We start from the raw sequence: 23378 nt of genomic DNA, 5'->3' as shown, positions 1-23378 counted from the left end.
TCAATTAAATCAAAGGCTTTTGAGCGATATATAAATAATGTGGCACTATCCTGTTTTCTGTTTTCTCTGTTGTATGTATTGGTTTTGATACTTGAATTTGAATTGTGTGCAACAGGCTCTGCAATAATATCTGCAGCTATCTTTAAGGGTAAGGGTCCTGGTTGTCTGGGGCTGCAGATATTTTTTTCCTTTAAGGCTTGGTAACTTGGGTGACTGAAAGAGATTTTTTCAATCAAATTGTTTTAAACCTGGATCAGTCAGTTCCTGGTTTGGTAGAACATATGTTAATGCTATTTACAGACAAACTGCTCCTTCCCTATACCGATAAAATGTTTGTTGAACTGATTCACAATTGCAGCTTTAGTCGTCACTGCAGTTGACCCAACCAGAATAGTATCAGGAATGTTTAAAATAGTCTTTAGAATTGAGAGGTTTAATTACTTTCCAGAATTTTAAAGATTTCTTTAAATTTTTCAGTAACCGACTTCAAACAAAACTCAGCTCTAAGCCTTCTGGTCAATCAGCAGGAGAGTAGTTTTTTTTTTGTTTTTTTGTTTTTTTGAGTTGTAGTATTTGTTTCTTAAATAAACTGGCACTAAAAGACTTTCTAAGAAACCAGGATTTATTTTCCCTTCCTCTCCCCCTGAACATCTTTATGAGACCATGCTTGTTAAAGGTGAACAGAAATGAGTGAAAATGGTCCCAACCCAGCTGGAGTGATTCTGCTCAACCTGCTTTTGTATAAATCATGTAGGATAGAGTTCAAAATGTTTAAATTGATTTTCAAAAACAATGTGTTAACCAGTGTTCACTAGCAAACCTTTTTGAGGAAAGAAAAAAAAATGAAGAGATGAAATGACACACATCTGGTTTATATTTACTGATTAAACAACTTCTGTGGGCAGTTGGCTGCATTAGATTTTATTTAGGGGTATCAGTGGGGGCTGAATACAAACGCACATAATGAGTTCAAGGGGTGTGAATACTTTTGCAATAAACTGTTTATGCCTTTAATGCTGAGTCTAGCAATTTAGCCATACCCAAAATGACATTTCTAGATCAAATCTGTTTAAAACCTTTTTCCAAGGACAAATCTGCTTAGAATTGTAGCATACACTGATGTGTAACAGTTCATCTGTTTTTTCTAGGCCATGCTGGAACCATCTCTCCCAAAGATAGCCCTGATACCAAGTCCAGAGACAGTAGTGAGGTCCCTGTGTCTGTAGTGGACATGGACGTGCCAGTCACAGCCATAGATGAGGTACTGGAGGAATATGAATGTGATCTTGTAGAGCATGAAGGGAAACCACTTACAAAGACTGAGTCAACTAGCAGCAACGGTAGGGGAAAAAAACAAAACAATGGACCATTATGTAAACTAACTATTTTTATGTTTTCTCGAAATTATTAAGTGTCTTTGTGGTGTTGTTTGATTTACAGTTCCTGGCTTCAGTTATCACTTTGATGAGGAGCGGCAGAACAAAAACAACAACGCTTATACAGCTGCTCTCAGTTACAAAAAAGGCAGTGGAAGTTCAAAGCTCGCTGAGAAGTCTAGCCCACCGCAGGAGATCAAATCTACAGGTACTAAAAAGGAAAGAAAGGTACAAGAGATAAAAATTAAAGAGAGGGGGATTGCTGATACCACCACTGTGAAAGAGGATACTCCACCACTGGCAGGGAAATCCAGCTCTGAACTGCAGAAAACCAGCAGGCCTCCTGTGATCGCAGCTGATCTTGTGAAACACAAAACTGAGTCTGTACAACAGAAGAAGTTTGAACTTCCAGCAAAGATTCAGAGGTCAGTTTCTCCTGAGAAGGTTGAAGCGATGCACAAAGTAAATCAGATCAGCTCTAGTTGCAGTCCATTGCACGGTAAAATAAAGCACAATGTCTCATCACGCTTCGGTATGAAAACATTTACCGTGGTCCCTCCGAAACCCTCCGTCACATACGTCACAGAGACGCAGCCAACTAACACAGGAAGTAATTTTGCCATTAGAATTGATGATCAGGGGAATATGATGGCATTAGGCGTCAGTAACCTAAAACCCGGACAGTCACAAAAATCACAGACTGAAAACAGTACCACTGTTTGTGAAAACGCCAAGGCATTTTGGAGCTCTAACACAAGGCAAGAACATTTGGCGACGCAAAGAAAAGGACAAGTTGACAAACTTAAGGACAGTACAGATGCTTTCAGCAATGCCCCTGCTGTTGGCTTGGAAGGCAAACTAAAGACCAGCAACCCAGAGTACCAGAAAACACCACCAAGTGCAGTTTCTAAACCAACAGCGATGGTTCAAGCTAAAGTGGGGGGGAGAGAAGATCAGAAACAACATATAAAAGATGTGAGTCCAAACAGGGAGCGAACCGAGGTGGAGAACACGATTTCAGCATCCAACACTGTTCAGAGGCCAAGTAATAAACCTTCCCTCCCCCCTCCTCTACATTCAGACATGAAACAGCAACTGAACTTTCTCAAACCATCCAGGCGGACTTCCAGCCAGTATGTAGCGTCTGCCCTCTCTAAATACACGCCAAGGACCTCAACTAAGCCTTCCAGCATCCCTAAAATCACTGACTCCTCTGAGTCGTTGAAAACAGAGAAGGCTGCTGGTTTCCAGAAATCGGTGACTCAGTTCCAATCCTCTCATGCATCTTTGTCAAATATTATGGAGAATGGCTCTAGTTCCACAGTCGCTGTTCAGTGTCCCAAGAGGTCCACAAGCGTCCCAGAGTACATATCAGATAGACAGAGAGACTCTGCTGAGGTGAAAACAAACAGGGAAAGATTTGAAAACGATGCAGTGGCCAAGAAAGGTTTGGATACAGCTGACAAAGAAAAGGCCAAGAAAAATCACAGTCAGTACAATGGATCTCCCCAGATACAAGTCAGTAGCAACAGTAATGGTGATTACATTAAACACATTCAGCCTCAAACCCTGAGCCCAGCAAGGAGCAGTGCTCCACACTCGTCTTCCAGGCCACCCATAGCCCCAAAGGTCAAAGCACAAGACCAGATAATAGTGAGTTACTTTTTGATTATAAATATTTCTGTCTTTACAAATGGCTAAGTAAAATTACTGAGACTGTTCATTAAAACTGTAACTTGATGTTACAGGGAGTACGGAATCCATTGAAGGAAGTAAAACTTCAATCCTCAAGCACGGTACCAGACAACAGCGAGACGCCTGGGTCTGTTGCAGGAGTGACGGTGTTTGGGCCTGTTAAAAAGTTCAAACCTGTCCTCTGTAGATCTGTTGAGAAAGAGACATCTCTGCACAGCAGCCTGATGGAGGCAATCCAGACAAGTGGAGGCAAGGAGAGGCTGAGGAAGGTGAGATCAGGCTGAACACAGCACATTATATGAATGGATGGATACCTAATTACCAAAAATAAACAGGTTGTAAAACACAGTGCAGCAATTCGACAGTCAATATATATATGCTAACGGTTAGCATAGCTACCCACACATTTTAAGATATATCCTAATCTAATGGATTTTTTTTTATGTCATTACTAGATATCCTCTACGACCAACAATGAGAAGAAAGTAGCCCATACTGAAGAGATCAATGAAAGATCTGCTCTTCTAGCTGACCTTAGATCTCAGAACGTCAGCAGACTGAAACAGGTAAAACAATCTTCAATATTTGTCGCTTGCTATGTTTGTAGATTACATCTATATTAGGTCAAGACCTGAAAGGAACTATACCTGATCCTTCACACATTCGAACTGTGAGTGAGAGTTTAGTTTGAACTGTAAGCCCCGCCCTCCACTGTTTTTCCCCAATGAGAAACCCTCGACATGCACGAGACTAAACGCGCCTCAAGCTCGTACACAATCCTCTGGAGGAAACAAGGCTTCATCGAGGGACTTTTCTTTGTTTTCTTTGACATAAACAGCTATGTCTTGGGTAAATTATATTTTCTTACGTGAATGGTCAACATGCTGTTCTGTTTACATACCCTTTCGTGTACGCACTGGAGGAGCTGCTGTTTAGCAACGGCTCTGCACCTCATTGTGCCATTGGCAGAGAAAGTCGTCAAGGTTGTCCCCAGTTTGCTGCTTATTCCTACTAAAAAAGCCTGGACTCTCTCGATTGTGCGATCAGTTCATGAGTTGTGATTGTCAAATTACATCTTTTAAAGGAGATGGCTACAAATTTAACTCCTCCCGGCCAGTAGGTGGCAGACTCGTACTCACCCACTCCCGTTCCAGCCTTCCAACTGTACTGTTTGCCAGTCGGCTGCCAGGTCCAGTTGCATTAGCATTAGCATAATGGTTAAGCTACCACGACCTGGGAACACCTGAGCTCCGTCTCACATGATTTCAACCTACCATTCTTATTGGTGCAGAATCCTTTCTTGTCGACGTTGGCATCATAACCAGAAGTAAATATTGATATATTATGGACCCGACAAAATGAACAACACAATCATTTATATACTATATATTTATTTTTCAGTAAAATAATACTTTTATTACCTGCGATAGACTGGCGACCTGTCCAGGGTGTACCCAACCTTTCACCCATTGACATCTGGAGATAGGCACCAGCACTCCTGGCAACCCCACAAGAGATAGTGTGATGGATGGATGGATGGATGGATGGATGGATGGATGGATTAACACTTTTATTCTGTGCCACTCTAGACATTGTGTGAATGTATTGTTTTTTTTAACTTTTATGAATTGTTTTGATAAAAGTTGTTGCTATAATACATTACGTAAAAAGCATTTTTCTTTACCAGACAAAAATGAATTCAGTTATAGTTCCTTTAATGTCAGGATTTGGTCAATATGTCAGATTTTACGTAAAAATGGAAGAATAACTGTTATAGTAGAGATGAGTGTTTTAAAGCTAATAGTGACGGCCAAAAAAAAATATTGTATGGATAATTGTATGTGTTTTAAGTAACTAGTAAAGAAAACTAAATATAAAAAGATATATAGTTTGGCTATAAATCTCCATAGCCATACATAGGATATGTCGATGAAAGCTGCTGGCTTTCAACAAATAATTTTTCTTCTACAGATAAATAGTTGTCTCACTTTTTTGTTCGCAGACTAAATCTAAGGCTGCCAGTGAGGTTGAGCGGTTCAGGAAGGAGAGCTCAAAAGAGGAGAAAACAGTGGGCTTATCCCCTTCCCCTCCCTCTTTGACCAGATCTTCCCCTGGCTTCACTTCACCACCACCTCCTCCACCTATGAGTGCACCTCCACCACCACCTCCTCCCCCTCCTGTATTTTCCCAGGGTAAACCTAACCCTGTCGGTCATGTAAATGCCAAAGCCCCCTTGAATCCTGCCCTGGCCAGGGAGGCATTGCTGGAGGCTATTCGCTCTGGATCTGGTGCTGAGAAGTTGAGAAAGGTAATGAATAATAAGGCTTTTTTACTCCTCAGACTGAATTATAGTGGGAATGTTACAATTTTTTAATTATGTGCTGTAAATCATTACATTTGGATTTATGGTTCTAATTTTGTCTGCTTGAAGGGTAACATATTAGCGTTTCCAATTTTGGTGAAAGGTACATCCAAAAATCCTCTCTCTTTTGATTTGCAGACGTAATAAAAGTACAAAAAGGTTGAGTCATGGAAGAAACACTAGAAACGGCAAAAGAAAAACATGTTGAGGTGAAAGGGTCCTCTTTCATCCCTCATTTTCAGAAGGCTTGATCCCTTTGTCAACAACACTAATGAAACTGAAGAGGATGTTCAGATTGTAACACAGAACTAAAAATGTTGAGTTGTGCTTTTAGTCAGTATCCTTGAAAAAGTAGATTCCAAAACCTACAAATGCTGTATCCTGCTCTGTTTATTAAAAGTATTCATATGCCTTCAACTTTTTACATTAGGATTTTATGTGATCCACCAACCTAAAGTAGCACATAATTGTGAAGTGCAGGGAATACGATGCATGTTTCTTTTCAACGTTTTTTCTTACAAATAGAAATCGAATTTGTATTCACCCCTTCCACATTTGCCCTGTATTTAGCTCCATCCTTCAACCCCATCAACCCTTATTAGTTTCCCTCTCCCTACTGAAGAAAAGCATCCTCACAGCATGATGCTGCCACCACAACGTCTCACGGTGTGGATGATGTTTAGTGACGTTCACTTTTACTTTTACCACACGTAGCAATCATGCATGTAGGAGTGAAGTTCCATTTTGGTCTTTTTTTTTTGCCCAGAGAACCATCTTTGACATTGCAAAATGTGGAAAATAGACAAGAGATAGGAGTACTTTTGAAAGTCAGTGGAAGTTATCCATCACTGATCATGTTGTGTTTTTCTCAAACAGGTCTCTGCCCCCAAAAAGACTGTCCAGGTGAACGGCAGACTGGGAACTATTCATACAACCTCATCAACAATCCTTCAGCATTGAGCTGGTGGCTCCCAAATCACTGCAACAGGGAATCAAGCTGGAATGTTGTTGTTAATTTTTTTTTATATATATATATTCACATTAACTGTTAAAGCATTCCTGGACTGAGTCACTGGACGGTTTAGAGAAGATTTTGCACTACAATGGCTTAACAAATAGATTTCCTACTTCAAGCTGTCTAGTTAGACTGGATAGAGCATCTGATGCCTTATGTTTAAAACAATGTTGTTTTAAAGGAACAGTTTAGTGGGGACATTATTAAGGCAAATATTTGTTTGTAGCCTTTGCAACCGACTGAGAAAAGATGTCAATGGTAAAACGTCTGTCGTTAAAATGACATCCAGCATATGAGATGGATCAGCCTCACACAGCAGCGTTTCGGGCAATGGTTGTATCTAGTGTTATACCATGACGATGTTTCTGGTTACGTCTCGCCATTTGTACGAATCCATTCTTGTAGCACATTGTGCAAAATGTGCCAATGAGAGCAAGTTTAATGGTACACAGAACTTTTACTTTATTTCTGTTCACCTTTCTGTTTGCCTGTACCGCTCTAAGTTATGGATGCCTTGCACAGCTGCTGAATCAGTGTTATGTGTTTGATGTGTGCTGCGTAAATCCTAGAATGAGTGCAATAACGGTGTCTGATGGTGTCTTGGAGTATTTAATATTTCTGCAAATGAAGGTTATTTGGAGCATTCCACAAGGAAATGATGACTAGCAATGCTTGGGTGTTTTTTTTTTTTTTTGTTGTTGTTGTTTTTTAATACGGTCCTAGTTGCCACCCTCCACACTTTTAAGATCTGAGGTGGAGGTCATTACAGATGACTCGCTTGTGCCTGTCAGTTTATTTTGTTCATTTTCAAGCTTCTTAGAAGATATTTTTGCTGCTGTTCTTCAGGCTTTTTCGGTACTCTTTTTGTTATTTTAAACAATGTCGAAGAACTTTTGATTTGTTGACTATTAATAATTCATATAGTCATCTAGTACATTATGTATAGATGATATAAATCAGCTGCCTTAGAGAAGCTGTAGGCAAACGTGTGTATTGCCTTAATTCCACCTTTTCTTTTCTGCACTCTTCAAAGTTATATTGTGGGGAATCCATTAGTTTAATTCACCCAATAAATGTCATTCCGCAGCTTTTAGTTAAGTATATCCATGCTTAATCACCTTTTAGAATGAAGCTAGATCCAGTTACAGTTAATTGCTGCTGTATATTTAAGTCACTCTGACTAAAGGGAGTTCAGGTGAGAATGTTTGAGAGGTTTGTTTAACTACAGAGTCAATGCCGTTAGATGGTTTCATCTACAAGCTTAAGCCTACTGCACAATGGTGCATTTTTCTTCTTTTTTTGTGTAAAATTAAGACAATTTAATAGATTTGATTTATACCACTAAAAGAGTGTTTTATAAGCTATTGTTTTTTTTTTGTTTCATTGACAGGAGTTGCACAGTTATTTTTGTTTACCTACATTTTTGATTAAATAAATCATTTTTTAATCAAGAAGATAAAGGGTTGGTGAGCCTCTTTGTGCTAAAATCAGACAACATATGTGGTCTTCCGTTGTATAAAGCTGTTGCAGAATGTATTCAGCAGAGAGGTTGTCCAAAGACTGGTCATTCTGCTGTCCGTATGAAATATAAATTCTCAGCCACACCACAGATGAGCTGCTATTCCGAGCAGCAGCTCATGGCCCTGACTCATCACTTTGTGGTCATAGAAAATTACTTAAAAAAAAAAAAGACCTTGCCTTCCTCATTCTTGCAATGTTATTCAATGTCCCACTCTGTTCCCTCTGATACAAAGAACACAAATTTGCCAATTAATTACAGATTCAAATACACACTTCAGATTATGTTTCTAAATTCAGAAAGAAGATGAATCAGTTTTAACTTCCATGTAAGTTGTTCTTTTCTGGTGGTTTTTAATTGAAAGTAAAGGTGGTCTGCTTTCATTCTAATTTCACTAAACATTTAGTTAGGATGGGATGATGTAGCTGAAATCGACATTTACCGTATAAACCTTTTTTATGTTTTTTTTTTTTTAAATGTCCAGGACTGTAAATGAGATGGAACTTTCCCTGTTTTAGGTGAGATGAAATAGACAAAATTATCCTAATCCTAATCCTAAATTATCCTATCCTTTATCGCTCAAAAATTAGGTGTGATTCTTTTTTTTTCTTTTTTTTTATCAGAATGCATTACTTTTTTCAAAATCAAAAACTTGTATACTACAATATTCCACCTTAAACAATTAGTTGAAAGACCAGATGATGATGTCACGGCTTTGTAAGCTTCTGATACGTTAACGTCTGAGTTCATTGGGCGCACACCTGTAAAAGTTAAGTTGACTCCTTCAACACCACTTCCTTTTGTGACGTCAATCCCCTGGGAAATCAGCGACGTCATCTGTTAATCTCCACAACTCTGGTTCACCTTTGCGGTAAAATTTCCAGATGCCTGAATGCACCATGCTCATCTGTCCAAACAATAATATCCAAGGTGTTTTGTTCTTGCTACCAAATCAACAGACCTTACAAAGAGGCTAGCTGATGTTGGTGAGAGAGGGAGTTAATCCAGTGAAGCAACTCTTGTACTGAAAGGAGCTGAGAGACCACAGAGAAAGGGGGAAAACTGTTACTCTAAAAGCAACACAAAAAGTCAAGTTGTTTTCAAATGCAAACAAAGGAAGAAGGACCGTAGTTTTGAAGTCTTCGTTTACAAGGATCATTGTTAAACCTGTATAAAATGGTAGAAACTTGCAAAGCCGAGACCACAGTCCCAAATGTGGAGTGTGTGTGTGGTAGCGTTATGTTGTGGCTGTGCTTTGCTCCAGAAGAGAGACGGCATTATGAAGAAAGAGCATTTGTAAACATTGAAGACATCAGTTAGAGGGTCAAAGCGAGTTGGCTGTCTTCATCTAACCCTTTCTTCTGCATCTTCTCTAACACCAACTACTATCATGTCATCTTTCCCTCCATCCATTAACCTCCTCTTTGGTCTTCCACTGGGCGTCCAGACTGAACATCCTTCTACTAATGTAGACACTATGCCTCCTCTGTACATGCTCAAACCATCCCAGATCGGCCTATAGAGCCGATTTGTGATGCAGTCCCACCTCCACTATCCGTGATGTTGTCCAGACACACCAACTTCTCTCCTACTTCTCACCCTGATGGCATTAGCTGTAGTTGTCCATTTACCTGGAAGCACCCACTGGCCACTCAGAGTCTGTCTTGACTCATCCCTGAAAACCATACAACTTTCTAACTTTTTCAGCTTCCACCACTTTGTGCTTTTCATCTAACTTACCATCAGTCATTCTACAGATTACCACGCTGTACTATCTGGAAACACTCCCCTCAACCACTACCTTAAAGTCATGAGTTCCTTCAGGTTACATCGTCCACACAAGATGTTATCCACCAGCGCGCTCCTGCCTCTGCTCTTGTAAGTCTCTTTGTGTTCTTACCTCTTCTGGAAAAAGGTATTCACTACAGCCTTTTCCATTTACTTTATATACTCCTATCACCAACTGTCTTTCTGCATTCTGCTCCGGATACCAAACCTGTCCATCACTTCGTCATCACCTCTATTGGCAGCTCTTTGGCCTTTGAAATTCGCACCAGTCACCACTCTTTCACCTCTGGGGAATATTCAGCATTACTTCATCTGACTCACTACAGAAGTTCTCCTTCTCCTCTAACTCACACCTCACTTGTGGGCCATAACCACTAATAACATGGAATATCCCCTTTAGTTTCTAGCTTCAGGCTCATCACCCTATCCTACTTTTCTTTTTTCTTGCTCTGGCTTTTCCTGTCATGATCCCAACATTCAAAGTCCCTACTCTCAGGCCTAGACTCTTACGGACACGTCTTCCTTATCTTCTTCGTCTTCTTACTAACCAACAGTAGTACACTGCTGGTCACCAGCACCTGTGTAGGGTGGTGGTCATTGTTAATCCTTGCCTTGAACGATCCATATGGAGATCAAGTGATTGACTTTCATGGTACACTTTGTACACATGAGTTTTACGCCTCATGCCTTTCCTGGTGCAACCTTCTGCGTTTATGTGGGCTTGGGACCAGCCCAAAACAGGACAAAGGACATATGTGTCCCCTTTGAGGCTGCAAGCCTGGGAACAAACAGGGCTTCCAAATGGACAATAACCCAGCGCATACTGCTAAGTTAGATGGAGGGAGGGTTGTTGTGTAGCATGAAGCAAAGGGGAGGGACCTGAAAGGTGCTCGTTCAAATTTGCAGACTAAGTCCATGGTTTACTCAAAACTACCCACCACAGGTTTAATTTAAACCAGTTTGGTTTTATGTCAGGGAGTGAAACAAAAATAAAAAAGTTATTTTAGTACAGTATGTATAAACATCTGATATCAACCATATGCGACTCCACAAAGTCTGTCCTTTAGTTTCTGTATGCACAGCAGGAGCCTTCTTCAGTTTCATCCTAAGCTCTGTGTACTTGTGCACTCAGGCTCCAAATCTGAAATATCAGATATACTATCAAGCATGAAAAATCAAGTCAATGCTCCAATTATTCCTGAGGTGCTTTTAGCATGGGGTAGGAGTTCTCTAGATCCATCTATCTCCCCATCTTGCCTTTCCAAACTCTTCATTCATACCCTTTCAGCGGTTGCATTTTTTTTTTCCATGCCAACCTAATTTAGTTTATTGGGATTTTATGCAATAGATCAACAAAGAGTAGAATGTGACGTGAAAGGGAGGTCGAACAATCTGTTTTCTTTTTTATTATTATTATTATTATTACAAATAATCAGAAAAAGAAATGTGGGTATCATTTGTATAGAACCCCTCTTTGATCTGATACTCCTAGTTCTATGAAGGCATCAGCAGTTTGTTAGAGAAAATGTATTTTCCCTCTGCTTCACTATAATGCATCAGTGAAAGAAAACTGAAAAGTTCCAAAAAAGAAAAAGAAATTAGTTTGTGGTTTTAATGTGACAAAAAGTGATATTTCACCTTGGAAATAAAGTACACTTCTATTTAATCCAACAAGGCTCCATTTTGGAGTTTGGAGAATACATTTGGAAGTGGCTCATGGAGTACATCACTAAACGCAAGCTGTTATACATCTGAATGTTGATGACAAACACTCCGAAGTCTTATGCAATGCAGCAACGTTTGGAGGTATACAAAGACAACAGTTGTGAGAGTGAACCGGTGCAATGAGATTTGACCCCCTGTTGTGCAATTTACACTCCTCGTGGCAAAACGTGTTTTTTATTGCAGATTGTGCTTGTCAGAACAAGACTTCCGACAAAACTGGAGTGTTGTCCTTAGCCCTAAACTTCAGAAATACTGCAGCTCGGGTCTCTGTTTCAGTCCTAAGAGGCTATTTAAGATGGAAAAACTTGTAACACAGTCACATGCTCACAAATTCTATAACACATAAATGCACAGCAGGGCTCCTAGTTTTAACATAATGTGTGTGTACACTGCTTTGAAAGTGGCACAGGGTACTTAACCCTCCTGTTGTCCTCATTTTCTGTATACACCCTGTGTCCTCCGGGTCAAAATGACCCGTCTTCACTAAACCCCCAATATAAGCAGCTTAATTGAATTTTAAACACCAAATTTCATCTTGTATATTGTAATTCACCACAAAATGTGTGAATACTTGAGTTTTTCCTCCCCACTTGAATTTCTATAGCTGGGAAAAGAAAAAAAAATGTGCAAAAAGGAGTTTCGAATGCATTTTTATTCATCTCAATGACTCATTTTCTGTTACTTTTCTCCAGTGAACAATTTAAGAGAATGTACAATACAAAAATATGAAAAATAACATAACCCATTCAACTAACTAGCACATGTAGGGCAGTATGCAAGTGCACAGCCTTTGCAGATATATTTCTTACACCTGCAGCACACAGTATGTGTTTTACAGTCCTTCTTTTGAGGGCAGAACTGACATCTCTTCCTCTTACTTGCCCTAGCTGGGGAAGTGGCTGTGGTAGATGGATCCTCAGGTTGATCAGGAGCTGCTGCACTCTGAATAGCTTTCACAACTGCTGCTGAGGCTTCTGTGCGGGGGACATGCTTCCTTCTTTCAATGAGTGGAGTTACAAGTGCCTTTCCTAGCTGCTCCAGGAACACCCTCCTCTTGTTGTGCTTACAAGACATCCAGGTTGGGTTGATCTCTCTCCAAATCACAAAGGCATTGTAGGAGGACACATCAATGATGTTGTGGAAGATGACCAGGGGCCAGCGTGCAGTCATTCTTCTGCAGCTATATGTCCCAATCACCTTATCTAGGTTGTCCACGCCTCCTTTGTTGCGGTTGTAGTCCAGGATTATGATTGGCTTCCTGTCCTCACGATCACTAACGTCGCTGTCTTTGTGCAGTGTGCTCAGAAGAACTACATTCTTGTTTTTCTTTGGGAGGTAGGAAACTAGAGTGGTGGTGGGTGTGAAGGCAAACCTTGAGGAGAAGACCTCTCTCTCCTTTGACGCAAGCAGTGCAGGTGGGAGCTCAGGCTTGTTCTTTCGAACTGTACCAACCATGGTGATCTTCCTCTTTAGGAGCTGCTGTCCGAGTTCATAAGAGGTGAAGAAATTGTCACATGTCACATTGTGACCCCTCAGTCCCTCTGTCACATCAAGCACAACTCGCATCCCCTGGTTCTTCTCTGGGCATCCACTGGTTGACTTCCCAGTATAGACTTGCATTTTCCAAGCATAGCTTGATTTGGCATCGCAAGCAACCCATGACTTGATCCCATATTTTGCTGGCTTGCTGGGCATATACTGCCGGAAAGGACAACGACCTATGGACAAAAGACATTAGCATCAGTGATTAGTATCAGTGTCACAGAAAACAGTCAAAGAAATCAATAGTAAAAATCACTTTTATTACAAATATGAAAACATATTACCTCTAAATGGAACCAGTTGCTCATCCACTGTTACGTCAGGCCCTGGATTGTAGAGGTAGGGCAACCGCTCCACCCACTTGTCCCATACCTCTCTTATGGCTGCAAGTTTGTCTGTCACACGTCTTGCTGGTCTTGATTCACGGTCATCAAATCGAATCAGTCTTGAGTAGGTGTGAAACAGTTTGAGCGGCATTGTGGCTCGGAAAATTGGCCTTCCACTCTCTGCATCCCATAGACTAGCTGCAGCCTCACCTCGGGACCTGTATACACCTGCTAGTATTAGCAGCCCTAAATAGGCCTGGAGGTCAATCTCATCCATCTTTTTCCAGCTGTCTCCATATTTGCGAAAACCCTCCAGATTTGTCATCTCCAGGATTATTTTTTCTATTGCTGGTGTGATAAACAGGTAGAATGTAGAAACAATATCATGGGCATGAGAAACGGCATACCTTGTGGGTCCTGGGGTCATCTTTACAATGTTTTGTTCTGCATGCCTGCCGTGTTGGTCATATGCTGCTGAGGACCATGTTATTTTGCCATTTTTTGAAAGGAAAGTCTCACTTTCAGCTTCAAGGTTTTCTTCTTCTTCTGAAGATGATTCATCATGCTCTGGGTTGTATTCCTCTCCATCTTCTTCTTCGGATACATCCTCTACTTCCTCTTCTGAATCAGAGTTGTCTTGCAGGTCATGTGAGAAAATCACCTCTAAAGGCTCTTCAGTGTTGTAATGCACACTCATGGCTTCAGCACAGACACAATTCAGGGTCCTGCTATGCAGGACCTTTATAACCTCTAGAAATAACAGGTGGTCTTCTGAAGTCTGCGGGAACACCACCTGATTTGCCTTGTTTACTTCTGCTACTGATTGATCTGAGACACAGCTAAAACTTTGTAACATTCTGTGGTTTGTAAATAACTCTGTGGCCTTGATTTCAACTCTATTTGGCTCACGGGTCATTTTGACCCGAAGACAATCTTTGTAAAAAAATTTGTACAGCTTACTTGGAAATGTGAATAAAAGCAACATTTAACTATTTCTATTGTTTTGGCCAATCTAGGCAAAGTCTTAAAATCTCAAGTTAAAAAAAATAACATTTAGTGGATTTTTTTGGGGGTTTTAACACAGTGGCGGGTCATTTTGACCCGAGGACAACAGGAGGGTTAAAAGAAGCAGAGTTTAGTGGGATAGACGAGACAACAAATGGTGAAATTATTGCTTTTTTGTGGTTTGGAAAGAAACGGGCTTGTGCTTTATAAATAATGAAAGTTTAACATTAATACAAAGACTCCAGACAGCGTTTTTAGTTCTACTTTAGTCTTTTTTAACGAGCTACTTTGAAGTTCTTTTTTTATTAAGGAACTAACTGGTTGATTAAGATTATTTATCAGTTTGATGATCTAATATATGAACTGATCATGGTAAGTATTTTTATATAACATAGAACATTCATTCGTCATTCAGAGGGATTGGTGCAAAGTCAGCAAACTAATGCAATGGACCGAGCTAAACTTTACCTACTTGTGTGCCACCATCAACTGAATACGACTGCACTGTATTATGATTACAATTGAAATGGGTGGTGTATAAATGAAAATGACTCTGTCACTAAGACTGTGTTGTATTGGTAAGAATTGGACTTGTTTGGCCACAAACATGAAATGGAGCGGTCACGCAACTCATGTAATGTAAAAATGAAAAGAACGGTACCAAAGCTGAAGCATTTAATTGAGTCAGTTTGTAGATGTTTTCTGAGGATTGAATAACTCAAGTTAATGTGGAGTTTTGAGTTTTTAAAAAGCCAGTTTTCCATTCATATGATCTCAAAAGTTGTGCAAAAACAATTTTTCTTTGCTTTGTAACAACAGGATATTAACAAATAAAACATAAGAGATGCCATGACCCTAAAGACAGTATGTTACTAAGGAATTTAGGTGTTAGGTACACTCCTTTCAATAGTATTCATACTCCATATTGCCATATTGCTAGACAGGACACTGGGGAAAAAAAAAAAAGTATTCATACTCCTTGAACCTTTCAACTTTTTGTAATATCATGAACCATAAACTTAGCGTTTTTTGGGGTTTTATGTGAGAGACTAACACAAAGGATAGTGTAATTATAAAGTTAAAAAAAAGAAACTATTTTGCAGGTTTTCTTTTAAAAATTTGGAACTGACTGGAACAGACTAATTTCTGAACAGACTGGTGTGTAGCTGAGGGCGACAAATACTCTGGAGGAGCTGCAGAGAGGCACAGCAGGGGGTAAATTCTGTACTAGCTGCACACTCCACAAACTGGGTATTTATGGAAGAGTGGGAATAAAACAAATGCATTGCTGAAAGTAAAATCCTAAAGATGTCATGCTTGTGGTAAACACACAAGCGAATGGAGGTGTGTGTGGCAGAAGACTAACGCTGCACCACGAAAGAGTGAGGTGGCGGCATCACGCTGAATCTGTGGCAAGACCTGAACACTGATGTTCACAAATACAATCTGGACACATACACGCTTAGATTTTTTTATTTGCACATTTGCAAACCTTCACAAATATGCACCTCTTTGTGTTTTTCTGTCGAATAAAATACAAAAGCTTGGTGGAGTGCACAACTAATAGTCGCCTTCCAGCTAAAATGCTGATCCAGAGTTACCAGTGACACTCTTTTCGTGTTTTGGTTTGCAGAATAAATAAAGGAAGAAATTATATCTAAGGTTTAATTTGCTTTAGGAACAGTTCTAACGTCTAAAACAATCTCTGAATTATGTAACTAATTAGGCATTAAGTAGTAAAGAAGTGGTACCAAAAAAAAAAAAAAAAAACTCAATATGCAATAACAGGCCATTTTCTTAACTTGATTATTTTACTAAAGGTTTTAATATATTCTTGATGTAGGAAGAAAAAGCTAATAAATAAAAAAGCCAATCATGTTTCCTTGCAAGACCTGAACGCCTCATTAATGAACCATCTTCGTGTGGGCGCGGTCTGTGCATAAGTGGGAGGAGTTGTTTGCGCGCCTGTATGTTTGGGTGAGTGTACGTGCGTGCGTGCGTGCGTGCGTCCTCCTCCCTCGGCTGCATGAGATGAGCTGTCCCGCAGTCTTTGCTACCAGCGCTTTCTCTCCCTCCTCCTCCTCCTCCTCCTCCTCCTCCTCCTCCTCCTCCTCCTCCTCCTCCTCCTCCTCCTCCTCCCTCTCCCTACTCCTCTCCTCCTCCTTCAGTCTATATGTCCAGTCTGGGAATGTTGACCAACGTGGCCTGACCGAGCGCTGCAGAGCGTCCCCCTCCATCTACACCCTGCCTGGACGGTTTTCTGTTGTCCCACGAGGAACGGAACGGACCGGAGCTGATCTGATCTGGCTTTAAGGTGAGCGCCTCTTGACGGATAAACACTCTTCTTAGGATGTTCCCTGCTTGTTGGTGTGTGCGTGGTGGATGCAGGATATATATATATATATTAAAAAAAAAACGAGAGCGGCGTGTAAAAGTTTCATGTGCCGCTGTGATGACACATGCTGTTTGGGAAGGCATGTGCGCACTTTGCGCAGCTGCTGGGCGAGAGCCCGCCGCCTCTCTGACACCAGCCAACGAGCGGTCATTGAACTTTTAACACAGTTTGCTCGTCGGCGGGGGGCCGTTGCATCCCCACCTCCAGTGGAAGCTTTCCACTTCCACTGGAGACACTCCGGCCCGTTCCGGTGACTGGAAACATGCGCGGATAAGCTGCGGAGTCTCATGCGCGCACCTTCCACGAAGCCGACTCTGATCCCGGTGCTCCTTTGAGGGCAGGGCTTTGATCCCAGTTGCGTAGTGACCCATCCAGCGGGACTCTATGGATGGCCACGCTGCCCTCACGTACACCGGGAAGGCGCCCCGGCCCCACATCTCAGTTCTGTGGGAGTTTCTCCGGTCTTATCGCTTTGCTCTAGGCTTGGGGAGGGGGAGAGAAATAGGCGTTTTCTCAGGGATACTCCTGTAATTTCCCTCAGAAGTGGCTCCCAAAGTCTGCTGCGGGGATCCCCATGAGATTCAACGGTGTGTTGAGTAAGGACGGGTACTATTGATATAGCGTTTTGGAGAACACTAATTAAAGGGGGGGGGGGGGGGGGGGCACGTGATCAACCGCCATAAACACTGTTTGTTGGTTTCCTTTTTCTCTCTGTGTTGTTTTATTTCTAAAGATCTTGCAGTTGGCTGTGTTTTTGATGTAAATGCCATACTTTTGGCCAGGTTAAGTAATCTCAAGTGAATTCACATTTTTTCATGATTTATTTCTTTCAAGTCATACACATCCCCTCCAGACCAAGCAGACTAGGTAAACGGTTCTGCCCTTCCCTTTAGTTTTTCATTTGTCTGGTCATGTGTAGGTTGTGCCAAATGTTTGAGACAAAGCTATCCAAATGTTCCATCTTGGCAAGTGTGCATTGTCTGTATTTTGAATACAAATCAAGGTTCTCACTAGGGATTTGTAAAGACATAACAAACAAACTAAAAAAAAAACACCACTTTGCATATACCCATATTAGTGAACAATTTTGAAGCACATCTTTAAATCAAAACTACTACATCACCCCCCCACCCCCACCCCCACCCCCAAAGCTTTCCAAATTACATGCACTACTAAACTACTACATAGCAGTAGTACACCAGGGTGGGTGACGCCACAGGATGACGTGTGAAAATCCTTGAATGCTAGATGTTAGTTTAAATAGTAGTAGTTGTTAATAGAAAAGTGGATTGATTCATATCTTTAATCTGAGTACAATTATTCAAGAAGCAAAAATGCTATGTTTCTTTTGCTTTTTCGGAACTCCTGTCCTATATTTTGTAGACCACTGTTTTGTCAACAGGAGCACTTGATCTTTTATAAAATCTTACAAAGTTGAAGCATACAGAGCGAGGGATCTTTGAACTTTCCTCTTTGCAGAATCTCTCCATCGATCCATTCAGCTCACCCCACAGGACTTCTTGACCATTGTAGTCTGTGGTGGCAATAAAAATGTTTTGTTTGTTTCTGGTTAACCAATTATGTCTGTGTGGATTTTTCAATATTGATTTTGATTGATTATACATCTAAAAGATCTGACGACAACCCATTTTCAGTTTTTTTTTTTTTGGACAGAAGCCTAAAGAGTTGTAGCTAAAATGGATCCCCATGTCAATGATGACATGCCTAATTAAGACGTTTGCAAGGCCTGTAGAAGAAAAACAGAACTATAATGTTAAGGCTTTACCTGCCATAAGGGCCACAGATGAAAATTACCTAGTTGCTAAATCTTGTACAGTTCTTATTATTTTAGGTGGTTATGAATAAATAAATGATCTCAGATCTAGTCTTAAATAGTTTCTGTTTAACCTAGTGCAGTTGGTCACTGCTAGAAGTTAGAAGATACTTAGTTCAAAACTCATGAGCCACTGTTTCAAAAATTCTGGGGTTATTTTTTTATGTTTTTTGCTTGCGCCATAGCAAACTTTTAGGCTAATCATGATAATGAGGAGTTCTTTCAGTAGCTTCCAATATGTCTTTTATGTTGATACATTCTAGAGACTAATATAAGTTTGTTCAGAAGTGACCCATTGCTTATTTCACAGTCCATTGAAGTTTTAACGTTGTGTTTGAAAACCTGAGCACACGTGCTATGAAAGGACAACACAATTTCACAATATTTAATCCAAATTGTGACTTAAATAGCTATTCCAAAGAACATAGCTACAAGCGTAACTCCTCCTGGCCAGTAGGTGGTGCACCGAAGCGCACCAGTTGTTGTTCCAACCTCCAGCTTTACTGTTTGCCGGCCGGCTGCCAGATCTGGTAGCATTAACATTACAATAGTCATTTGCAGACGTTTAACTTACCCATCCAGAAGGAACGCGGAAACGTCCGCTAAGTCCGACTCGACCTCTTTTAAGTCGGCACCAATGCTCAAAAGCTTGACCGATGTTCACCCTCGTTTTGCTTGTTTTTTTTAGACTGCTTTAATTTGCAAAATGTAACAGTGAAAAGAACCCACTTCTCTGCGCTGTCACAGAGCTACTACAATCTGGCAACACCTGAGCTCCGTCTCACGTGAATTCAGCCTACCGTTCCTACTGGTGCAGAATCCTTTTGTGTCGATGTTGCCGTCATAACCAGAGGTAAATACTTTATGTGTTTTGGACCCGTCAAAGTTCCTAAAACAATTACTTATGTACTATATATTTATTTCAGCTTGGACCACAAAATCGCTCCGAAAAATTACAATGTTGTTCGTTTTGTATGTACGTTTTCACAACAGACTACATAGCTGTTTAGACTTTTTTGCATTTTTGCAAATCAAGTCTAAATTCATCAAATTGGGATGATAAACTTATCCATAACAGAACATAATTAAGGGGAAGCCAAGTACAGTTAAACACTACTTAAAGACATATAAAACATTCCATATAATCCAGCGATTATAGGACATGGTGCATGGAGATGGTGTCAACTCCATCACTGAGTCAAACACGTGCTGTGGCCATATTCTCTAGGAGATAACGTTAGTTGTTTTCTGTTTTCTTAATTTAAGTTGTGTGTTGTGGTCATATCACTGTGCACATGGAAACAAACTGATGGAGCTGTGATTTCTTTCACCATTCTGCTATTTCGAGTCCGTGCTAAGTAAGCCCAGGCATGATGGGGCATGAACTCTGCGAGATTGCTCGCTGCCAGAGGGCTGAAGAGTGCGCCAATTGCAAGTAATTATACAATAAACTTTACTCATCTTGCCTTAGTTCAGACATTCAGATATTAAGACCCTTGATTTAGGACACAAACAGTGTTAGTTTGCTTGCTTGTAAATGCAAAGTCCTGAGCATCCAAACATATAAAAGCTCCTCTTAGCTCCTACTTGGGCAACACGAGCTTCTGGTCATGCTGTAGGCAGCATTCCAGCAGGTCTTGCGTCAGCCAGCGGTCATTCAGCACTGGTTAGTCTGGGCTTATGTTAATACTCGCTCGCTGATGTCATGACACCATTAACCCAATCCTACTGAGGGGACCACAGCACAGTTCATCTCGTTGCACCTGACTGAAGCAACTGGTTCCAGAATGCTCATGCTGGCTTTCAGTGTTGGCAAAAAAATAATCCAGGCATGTTGGGAGCTGTTTTGTTTCTGTTTTCTATTGGATGCCGTTGGATACGCATTCTTAATTTAGCACAAGTCAATATTCCATAAGGTGTTGCCTTCTAAGTATGCTTGGTCTAACTATTAGAGGATCATGTTTTAGTGATTAACTGTTTCTGAAAGATTCAATCTTTGCCAGCATAAAACCCTTCTGGTGTTCCCCACCCCCTCCCCCTTGTTCCAAGCTGTAAATACAGACCTGTACAAACCCGATTTTCACCACTCTCCACTTTTGACCTAAGGTGATGCAATGCTCGCTTGTCTTAAGTACAGTGGATTAAGTTTCTCAAATGTCTGATTCTGGTCCAAATGTGGCTGAGAGCCTCAGTGGGATTTAAGAATGTTGCCTTTATTCACTGAGCGACTGAACACCTGAGAGACCACAGGCTCAGGTGGGTACAGGTAATGTGATCTGGATGCAAGGTGATGACAACATGATCCTTTTAGTGTATATACTGCTGAACTCAACACCCTTTACCCAATTGTTTATCTTTCTACCCTGCTGCTTGACATCTCCGTCATATATTTGCTCTATCCTTGGGCTGGACGACATAGAAAAAAAAAGAATATCGATAAAATAGAAATCACATTGATCGATATCGATAATTATCAAAGAATCTTGTCTGCGTCTGCATTTGTGATTGGTTGGGAGGGTGTAATGACTGTAGAATTAACCGAAATGATAGGCTGGAATGCAAAACGAAGGAAAACTGTTCTTCTAGTTAACTTTTTATTGACCCCTTTTTTTCTATTGAACCACACGTCTATCAATCGATATATATCGTTATTGAATTATCATCCAGCCCTACTCTATCCTCGCTGTCCTGAGCAAAATTCAACACTCTACTGGTGTGAACACATTTGTTGTAAAACAGTGTTATTTATTTAAAACACATAAAGGATTATGAAGTTTGCATTTTAAACTATCTTTAGCTTCTTATATTTGCGATTAGTCTGACTACCATCACTAAAGCAGCGGGCTCTAGGTGCATTCTGTAGAGTTCCTGAGTTTAGAGTTTAATAGATAAATTCAAAGCAGATTTCAAAGTCTACATTTGAATAAAAATCGTTGGCTAGATGTAGTCATCTTTATTATGAAATTAAGGAGAATGTAAAAAAGTAATTAAAAGACAAATGTGTTGTGTTTTGCACATTTTCATTTTACATTTTCAACTGTAAGATTTTAACATGTCTGTAATGATTCTACCCTAATTAAAAATAAAAAGTCGCACTTAGGACATGCGTGATGTAGATGATGAAGCCGTGACATTTGAAGAAGCAGTTGCAGTTTTGGCTTTTATTAACTTTTACTTACCATTTGCAGCGGGGGTGCACCGCGCTGTTCAGTTCCAGTCATGGTGTCATCGCAGCCCCAGACAGACCGACAGGGCAGCCAACTTTGTGAGCGTTGATACTTCCAAGCCTCGCCCATTCATCTGTGCCACTGCATAACCCGCCGTTCTCCCAGGCGGCTGAAGGACGTCCTCATCCAATTAGGCACAGTCCACATTTCCAAAAGTTTTTTTCTCCCAGAGTGGCGCTATTCAGCCAACCCCGGCATGACATCAGGCCCTCTCTTACAGCCCCACTTTACGCTGCTGCTTCCACATAATGAAAGCTACCAATTAATGACTAATCAATATGTGCAACAAGCACATCCAGGGAAGAGTGACTGCCGTCTAATCTGCTGATTGAAACAGAACACAAGGATGCTCTGTTAAACTCTCCCCTTCAATCACCGAGTTACTGAAGAAACGTCTTTTAGCCCTGCAAATGTCACGTGTTAAATGTTAATTTTCTAATTTCTTATGTGGACAAAAGAATACCTCACTAAACAATTCAAAAGATAAAACAATATAGTGGTACTTATGCTAAGGATTTGTAGGGGTACGTGGCTGGAGGATACTGTAGACTAGTGGACGGAGCTCTTTGCCCATAACGCCCTTCATTGACTTCTTTAAATTGTTTTGTTTGCCAATAACTGGACCCTCTCCTCAACTTATCCTCTTTAGAGTTGGGGTCAGTACTTTTATTTTACTCCCTTCTGCAAAACATGCAGAGGCTGAACTGGAGCCGGGGCGAGTATTGAGTGAACTCGCTGTTTATGTTGTGGACTGAAGCATGCAGGGGAGGAGCGAGAACAGGGGTGGGGTGGGGGTCCGAGAATGATGGGGTGAATATATTCAGGGGAGGGATATTGGTGGCGGGTTGCAGTGGGAGCCAACGTGTGGGAGCTTAGTTAGGCGGTGTGGTAAGTTAAAGGGGTATGATCTGCTCAGACTTTTCAGGATACCAGATTCTATTTGACACATGGTATATATATTTTTTTGGAAAGAGATTAAAATTGATTAAATATTGACTCCATGTTGGCCTTATAAACACATTACACTCATACCATCTTCACATCCTTGTATGAACTTAACAGCAATCTGTTTTTTTTGTCTTTCTGTATTACGGTTTCTGACATAAACAGGGCGGTAGTAAGTTATAAATGTCCCTTTGGTCGTCTTTAAAATTAAACAGAATAAATAAACAATTTAGTTAGAGTTTAGAATTTAGAGTTAGTTCTGGGCTATATGGCTTAAAAATACAATCTCCGATTTTATTATACCAAATCTGATTAATAAATTTTTTCCCCTCTCCTTTTTGTTTCACAAAAAGGAATTAAAGAAATAATTTTAAAAACTTGCTTTTATTCCAAGCATTTCGTCTGGGAGTTAACATGAACGTGAAACATGCTTGTCAAATATGGTGGGAGGCCCAACAAGTTTGCTGCTAGTGGTATTACAGAATGAACAAAGAATGGGCATCCCTTATGTAACTTCAAACTAACTAAAAATTTTAAAAATAAAAAGTAAATGAGTAAAGTAAAGTTCCACATTTTATGGTAAATATATTTTCTCTTTACAGTATTTTGACAATATATTTTCCT

At 40.5% G+C, this 23378-nt stretch overlaps 3 protein-coding genes across 7 annotated transcripts in view; 2 read left to right on the top strand and 1 right to left on the bottom strand.

Moving 5' to 3' along the window:
- The window catches only part of cobl (cordon-bleu WH2 repeat protein), a 64072-nt gene extending 56538 nt beyond the window's left edge, over positions 1-7534 (top strand). For all 4 annotated transcript variants that reach the window (XM_036130590.1, XM_036130600.1, XM_036130598.1 and 1 more), the window contains 6 exons: positions 1149-1340; positions 1441-3029; positions 3125-3340; positions 3527-3637; positions 5074-5379; positions 6310-7534. In XM_036130590.1, coding sequence (XP_035986483.1) covers positions 1149-1340; positions 1441-3029; positions 3125-3340; positions 3527-3637; positions 5074-5379; positions 6310-6393 — 2498 coding nt within the window. In that variant the 3' untranslated portion in view covers positions 6394-7534. The remainder of the gene's footprint in view (positions 1-1148; positions 1341-1440; positions 3030-3124; positions 3341-3526; positions 3638-5073; positions 5380-6309) is intronic.
- A 4751-nt stretch (positions 7535-12285) lies between these two features.
- On the bottom strand, positions 12286-13399 carry LOC118557478 (piggyBac transposable element-derived protein 1-like). Its single transcript, XM_036127578.1, has 2 exons — positions 12363-13399; positions 12286-12291 (listed from the first exon to the last, which is right to left on the bottom strand). Exons 1-2 carry the CDS (start codon positions 13173-13175, stop codon positions 12286-12288), a joined length of 819 nt encoding a protein of 272 aa, XP_035983471.1. The 5' UTR covers positions 13176-13399.
- Positions 13400-16471: 3072 nt separating this feature from the next.
- grb10b (growth factor receptor-bound protein 10b) overlaps positions 16472-23378 on the top strand; it is a 93274-nt gene continuing 86367 nt past the window's right edge. For both annotated transcript variants that reach the window (XM_036130573.1, XM_036130570.1), the window contains exon 1: positions 16472-16667. The gene's annotated coding sequence lies outside the window, so the exon portion shown is untranslated. The remainder of the gene's footprint in view (positions 16668-23378) is intronic.

This window comes from Fundulus heteroclitus, chromosome 3 (assembly GCF_011125445.2).
Source record: "Fundulus heteroclitus isolate FHET01 chromosome 3, MU-UCD_Fhet_4.1, whole genome shotgun sequence".
NCBI lineage: Eukaryota > Metazoa > Chordata > Actinopteri > Cyprinodontiformes > Fundulidae > Fundulus > Fundulus heteroclitus.
This window is presented reverse-complemented; position numbering and strand designations above follow the sequence as displayed.